The sequence below is a fragment of the Lipotes vexillifer genome, unplaced genomic scaffold (genome assembly GCF_000442215.2).
Source record: "Lipotes vexillifer unplaced genomic scaffold, Lipotes_vexillifer_v1.1 scaffold1798, whole genome shotgun sequence".
Classification (NCBI taxonomy): Eukaryota; Metazoa; Chordata; class Mammalia; order Artiodactyla; family Lipotidae; genus Lipotes; species Lipotes vexillifer.
This window is the reverse complement of record NW_006789032.1, coordinates 1814481-1821348: the sequence shown is the minus strand read 5'-3', so window position 1 is coordinate 1821348 and position 6868 is coordinate 1814481. Positions and strand designations below refer to the sequence as shown.

Genomic DNA, 6868 nt, shown 5'->3' with positions numbered 1-6868 from the left:
GGGTGTTGGGGACGGGACAGCCACACGTGGGCAGGTGTGTGCAGTTCCTGTGTGTGTGCAGCTGAGTGGCTGCGTATGTCGTATGGCAGTGTCAGTGTGCATGTGGGGCTGTGGTCAGCTGGGGTCTGTCCCGGGTGGGGCTGGGGTCTGTCCTGGGTGGGGCTGGGGGTCCGTCCTAGGTGGGGCTGGGGCGTGGTCCCATGCACACCGTGAGTCTGTGGTCATGGAGCCCAGGAGTGACCTGTGTGATCACCCGTGTCCGGCCCACAGGGATCCCTCCGGCCAGCGGCACCGGGACCCTCCAGATCTATCTCATCGACATCAATGACAACGCCCCCGAGCTGCTGCCCAAGGAGGCGCAGATCTGCGAGAAGCCCAGCCTGAACACCATCAACATCACGGCGGCTGACGCGGACGTCGACCCCAACATCGGCCCCTACGTCTTCGAGCTGCCCTTCGTTCCAGCAAGCGTGCGCAAGAACTGGACCATCACCCGCCTCAATGGTGAGCCTGCCTCGGGCACCAGCCCACTGGCAGCCCTGCCAGTGGGAAAATCGGACTGAGTCTAGGGTGCAGGCCCCCAGGGGCCCGTCACCCCTTCACAGGAGGGTCGTGCAGCCCCTGCCTGCTCCGGGGCTCAGCCGCCAAGGAGGCCCCCAGGGCAGGCCCCAATCTCATCATTTTAACAAGCTCAGCCTTGACCATCCCAGTGGCTGTAACTGCAGACCACTGCCTATGCCAGTCACCAAATGATGGGACGGACCCTAACCAACATATTTCCTGAGGGCACTTTCCTAGCTGTGGCCTTGGTACAAAGGGCATCCAAGTTCTGATAGCATTTGCTTGTTCCCCAAGCCCTTACCAACACTGAATATTGTTTTAAAAAGCATTTTTCCAATTCTTTTAGCGAAAATCACCGTTTCCACTTGTATCTTCTGACCAGTGGACATTTTTTCATGTATTTATTGGCCACTTTTTGCTTCTGTGAACCATCTGTTCAATGTCCTTGCCTATTTTTCTTTGAAAATGGGGTTTTTTCTAATTGATTTGGTAGAACTTTTTATATGTTAAGGAAATAATTTCATCATTCTTCGTGTTGTAACTGCTCTATTTCTCTTTTTTTTTTCCTGGGCTGTGTTGGGTCTTCTTTGCTGCGCACGGGGTTTTCTCTAGTTGCAGCGAGCGGGGGCTGCTCTTCACGGCGGTGCGTGGGCTTCTCATTGTGGTGGCTTCTCTCGTTGCGGAGCATGGGCTCTAGGCACGCGGGCTTCTGTCGTTGTGGCACGTGGGCTCAGTAGTTGCAGCACGCGGGCTCTACAGCGCAGGCTCAGTAGTTGTGGCGCACGGGCTTAGTTGCTCCGTGGCACGTGGGATCTTCCCGCACCAGGGCTCGAACCCGTGTCTCCTGCATTGGCAGGCAGATTCTTAACCACTGCGCCACCAGGGAAGTCCAACTGCTGTATTCTTGAATTGCCAACGTCTCAACCTTATGGTATAATGCAGTGTGTGTGTGCACACATGTGCGCACGTCTACATGTGTCTTAGCCAAGCAGGCGTGTTAGATGTTCCCACCATCAGTCTTTGCCCTCGTTAGTCTCTCTCAGAAAGGAGGGCTGGCTGCTCAGTGAGCGGAGCCCGTCCCGTCACTCGCACCAGGTGACTACGCCCAGCTCAGCCTGCGCATCCTGTACCTGGAGGCCGGAGTGTACGACGTCCCCATCGTCGTCACGGACTCGGGGAACCCGCCCCTGTCCAATACGTCCATCATCAAAGTCAAGGTGTGCCCGTGCGACGAGAATGGCGACTGCACCACCATGGGCGCAGTGGCAGCAGCCGGGCTGGGCACGGGCGCCATTGTGGCCATCCTCATCTGCATCATCGTCCTGCTCAGTGAGTGCAGCTGGTCCTGGGGTGACGGGTGGAAGGGCCCAGGTCTGCCCACGGCCCCATCTCCTGGCCCCGCTCTACCTGCCAGGAGACTTCCAGAAGCCCAGCCCAACCGGGTGCCCAATAACGGACACAGGCACTCGCAGCCACACGTGCGCACCTTCCCGCGCATGCACGCCCTCGTGCAGTCACACGCATGCCTGCTCACGGGTGCCCCCTGCCCCACAGCCATGGTCCTGCTGTTCGTCGTGTGGATGAGGCGGCGGGAGAAGGAGCGCCACACAAAGCAGCTGCTCATCGACCCCGAGGACGACGTACGCGACAACATCCTCAAGTACGATGAGGAAGGGGGCGGCGAGGAGGACCAGGTGAGGCCCGCGGCCGGGATAGCGGGGACGCGTGCGGACACCCTCCCAGCCCTGGCAGAGCACACACGCTGGGGTCCCCACGTGACCTCCTGCCCTCAGCCCTGCACCCCTCCTCTGCACCCTCCGTAGCCACTGAGCCCCGCCCAGTGCCGCCTGCACCCAGGGCCCGGGGAGGGTGGGCCTGGGGCGCTGCCCAGTTGGTCACTGGGGACTCAGGGAGAGCCTTAGCCCATAAAAGCTTAGTGACCACCCCCCGTGAAGTGGGCGTAACAGCAGCCTCAGGTCCAGCTGTTTCCAGGAACACATGAGGAATGTGGTGGCAGCTGAGCAGATGGGGAAGGGGGTTGACCCCAGGGGGAAGGCAGCAGGGGGCAGACCCCACACGTGCCTTGAGGACGGGCAGGATTCGGATGAACAGAGGTGGGGTGAGCATTTCAGGAAGGACAGACCAGGTAAGGGGCCAGGACGGGGGGGCGCCGGGGGGGCCCGGAATAGGGCAGTGGATATGCTCAGAGCCCAGTCACAGAACACAATGAGGACGCACCCCACGACTTACCTGGTGTCTCTGCCTGGTAACCCCTCCCCCGGACCGCCTTCCCTGACTCCCCTGCCCACCCCCCCAGGACTACGACCTCAGCCAGCTGCAGCAGCCAGAGGCCATGGAGCATGTGCTGAGCAAGGCCCCCGGGGTGCGGCGGGTGGACGAGCGGCCGGTGGGCGCCGAGCCCCAGTACCCGGCCAGGCCGGTGGTGCCCCACCCAGGAGACATCGGGGACTTCATCAGCGAGGTGGGTAGCCCGGCAGTGCCGGGGGCGCAGACCTGCTAACACAGACAAGAAGCAGCCCACTTCTCTGGGGCCCGGCGCTGGGCGGAGCAGGCAGATCCAGACCTGGGTTCACGCCGGCCCTGCTGCTGCCGGCAGGGAGCCCTGGGCCGAGCCCCTCGGTTTAGTATCCCCGCTGCAGAAGGACTAACCTGCCCCCGCCCCTGGTGAGGACAAACACGCAGGGCTTAGCAAGACTGTTGGAACTTGAGGCCACAGTCCAGGCAAGAACAGGAAGGGGACCAGCAAGGTGGCTCTGACCCCAGACTCCTGTCTGCAGCGATCGGGAGAAGCCTTCGCAGTGTCCACTCAACCCCGATGACCAGACACACAGGCTGACCCCTCCCCACTCCACACACACACGGGGCACCAGGAACAGCCTGGGAGGTGAGCATCATTCCAGAGCTGCCACCTGACCACATGGCCGTGTCACCCATCCTAACTCCTGGGGTCTGGAGGCCATGTGGCATCAGAGTCACAGCCGACAGCGTCCCTTTGCTCATCCCCTTGGCAAGAAAAGCTGACCCACCTCTTGAAGCTGAGCCCAAGGTGCCCAACTGACACGTCCAAGGGCGTCAAGAGCGCGCCTCCCACCTCTGCTCCCATCCTCCTGTGCGGTAAAGCCGAGGGACAGCGTGAGCCAGGACGCGTGGCTGCACCCCAGACGCTCCCCCCCACCGCCAGCTGCTGCGGCCTGGGCAGCCAGTACCTCCGCGCCCACCGTGGCTCCCACAGACGGGATGCCTTCCGTGCCCCGTGTAGCCGGCGTGGGTCCCTGCGGATTTACCACCCATCTCTAACACGACTGTACTTTGAGAGGGGCTGACAACACTTCTTTCTCCACCTGTGTCAGAGCCGGACTTTAAAAGGATTTATTTAAACAGAACAGAACCCAGGGAGTGGTTCGGCAGAAACACAAAAGAGATTTCTCAGAACATTCCCTGAAACAGACCGTGTCTCAGGCCGTAAATGAAATTTTTATGACTGCCCAAAAGCCAATTCAGCTTAGACAACATTTACCATCTACAGTGTAATAAAATTTTTAAAACTCCAAAAACTACATCCTCCCTGATCGACAATCAAAAGCCCACTTTTAAACAACTTAGAGAAAAGCAAAAATGGAAATGACCAACCATTCCGTACTGAATAATGGAAAAGGTACTCCCCTCCCTAACGAGGGCAGGCTTAGGCAGTGACCAGCACAGGCCCCCGGGCCGTCCTGCGGGAGACCCCTGGAGCCGGCGGGGAGCCCTCCAAGCTGTCCCGCCCCCCGGGGGGAGGGAGCGGGGAGGTGTGTCCACCCTTCCCACGGTCCCCGGGTGGGCACTGCCCAGGGGCACCCTTGGCCAGTGGTCAGAGTGCTGGAGGTGGCCCGGCCAGGGGTCCCAGCATCAGGCACTAGGGGAAAGGGGCCGGGGCACGGGCAGGGGCTCCAGCCACACCTGCTACAGCCCCGTTTGCTCCCGCACACAGTTACGGTAACAACTTCAGGCGTCTGACACCCACCCCGGGTTCCCCTCCCTGTGGCAACAACCAGGGACTCATGGAGGCTGGCCTCTCACACAGGCCCCGGCCGGCCCTCCGCCTGGCTGTGTGTGCTGCCCCCAGTCCTCTTGCACGGTTCATTCTGCAAACACTGCGCCCCTACTCAGGTCTCTGAGGCGCCTTTCACTGACACGCAGGAGCACTTATTGAGCACCTGCTGCATACAAGGCCCCATCACTGCACCTCCCCAACCTGCCTCCCCAGCTCCGCTCCTGGGCGCCCCTCTGCCCCCCGCCCTGCACCCTAACCCGTGTCTCCACGGCCCCCAGGGACTCCGCGCAGCCGACAATGACCCCACGGCGCCGCCCTATGACTCACTGCTGGTCTTCGACTACGAGGGCAGCGGGTCCACCGCGGGCTCCGTCAGCTCCCTGGACTCATCCAGCTCCGGGGACCAGGACTACGAATACCTGAACGACTGGGGGCCCAGGTTCAGGAAGCTGGCGGACATGTACGGAGGCGGCCAGGAGGACTAAGCGGCCCCGCCCCAGACGAGGCGAGAGCAGCGCTCGGACGTATGGGAGCAGACAGTGGGCCTTCCCGACTCCCGCGGCCGCGCCACTCGGCGGTGTGTGAGGGGTCCCCGCCCGCCCCCCGCACTGAGCTGTCTGGCACGAACACTTGTCAGCCCGCAGCCACCCCCAGCGCGGTAGCTGACTCGGCACTAAGGAGAGCAGAGGCACTGTCTGAACCTGAATTTCCTAGGACAGAAGCACTGTTTAAAACAAAATGAAAGTGCCTTTTGGTACATGTGTCAGATTCCCTCACACTCAGGAGCATCCCCCCAGCCAGTCCTGAGTGCCCCCAACCCCAGCCAGTCCCAGCTCTGAAGGCACGAATTAAGGAATTGGGGAGAATGTGTCCTTTTTTTCGATCTTCTATCAAGAAAACAAGTGGGTGACGCACTTGACAAAATTGACAAAGGAAAACAATTTGGGGTCCAAACGCCATAAGCCTTCTGAGTGCTCACACTTTGCTTGCACAGTTGGGGTCTCCCGGGCCCCTTGGGGGTCCCCGAGGCCAGAGGCCCCACGTTCAGCTCCTGCAGCACTGAATCCGCCTGGGGCAGGCCAAGCCAGTGGACCAAAGGCCCGCTGTACAGCTGGGCTTCCACAGAAGTGTCTGCCGCCCCGACTCCCAGATGCTGGAAATCGCTGGGCAGCTGGGGTTCCCAGGGGCTGTCTCTGATGCCCCCCATCTCTGCCCTTGGCCACCCCCGGGGTCCCCCAGTCAATCATGAGGCCTCCCCCAGGGCCAACTGTGACCCTGAATGCCACCCAGGTCCCCAATGCCTTTGGTCAAGGAGAGTACGGTGTCCCAGGAAACCACAACCAAAGCCGGCCGGTATGCCACCAAACCCTGGCATGAGCCCTCCACCCCTCTAGATCAGACTCCCAAGCGACTCCGTCAGAGACCCGGCGGACACTCACCAGTCCAAACCCCTGAAGGCTCTGGACGCCTCTGGCCACCGGCGGGGCGTGCGGACTGCAGGGAGAGCTGATTCTCACCGGGGTCCCAGGAGGCTGGAGACGACCAGGGGGGACTGGCGGGCTCCTCCCTGCCCTGCTCCCCTGGACCAGAGTTTCTGATGCTCGTGAGCTGATGTGGATGGCTAAGGTCGGCTCCGAATGCCGGGACAGCCCCGTCGTCGCTGTGCCATCTGTCCCACACGTGCATCTTACCACATCCGCCAGAAACAGTCTCCTTTCCTTTGGACCCGTGGCAGCAGCTGCAGGGCCAGATAGCTGCTCGAGCTCTCAGAGCTGGCCGTGCCTCCTGCGGGGCAGTCTGACTCGCAAGCCAGACTCCAGAGTCAGCTCCACAGCGCAGCAAGGAGCCCCCTGCTGTGTCTGTCCTCGGCTGCGTGAGTAGAGGCGCTGCAGTCCTTCGCCCAGCCATCTCCCAGGGACAGCCATTCTGGGTGTGAAGGCGCCTCAGGCCGGCAGGAGAGCCACCTCCTGGGGGATCCTTGCCTGCTCTCGGGCTCCCCAGGGAGGGGCCTGGGCTGCCACTGGCCCCGGGCAGGACTTGGTGTCGGAGCCCCACCTCACACCTGCTCCTGGGGCCAGGGGAGGCCTCGGGAGGGCGGGGGCGGGGTTTCACACGCTCCCCGTGCCCTCCGTCGGGGGGTCTCTCCCTGATCCACTCCCCAGCCCACAGCCTGCCCTGGTGCCATGGTCATCCTCTTTTCTAAACAGCCTCAGCCTCAAAGATGAGCTTGAGTGTACACGTGTGTGCGCGATC

General features: G+C 61.8%; 1 protein-coding gene across 1 annotated transcript in view; it reads left to right on the top strand.

Annotated features, from left to right (window-relative positions):
- Positions 1–5100, top strand: part of CDH4 (cadherin 4) — a 167714-nt gene extending 162614 nt beyond the window's left edge. The window contains exons 12-16 of the mRNA XM_007462285.1: positions 271–504; positions 1657–1890; positions 2116–2255; positions 2879–3043; positions 4894–5100. Of these exons, the coding sequence (XP_007462347.1) occupies positions 271–504; positions 1657–1890; positions 2116–2255; positions 2879–3043; positions 4894–5100 (980 nt within the window). The remainder of the gene's footprint in view (positions 1–270; positions 505–1656; positions 1891–2115; positions 2256–2878; positions 3044–4893) is intronic.
- Positions 5101–6868: the final 1768 nt, after the last annotated feature.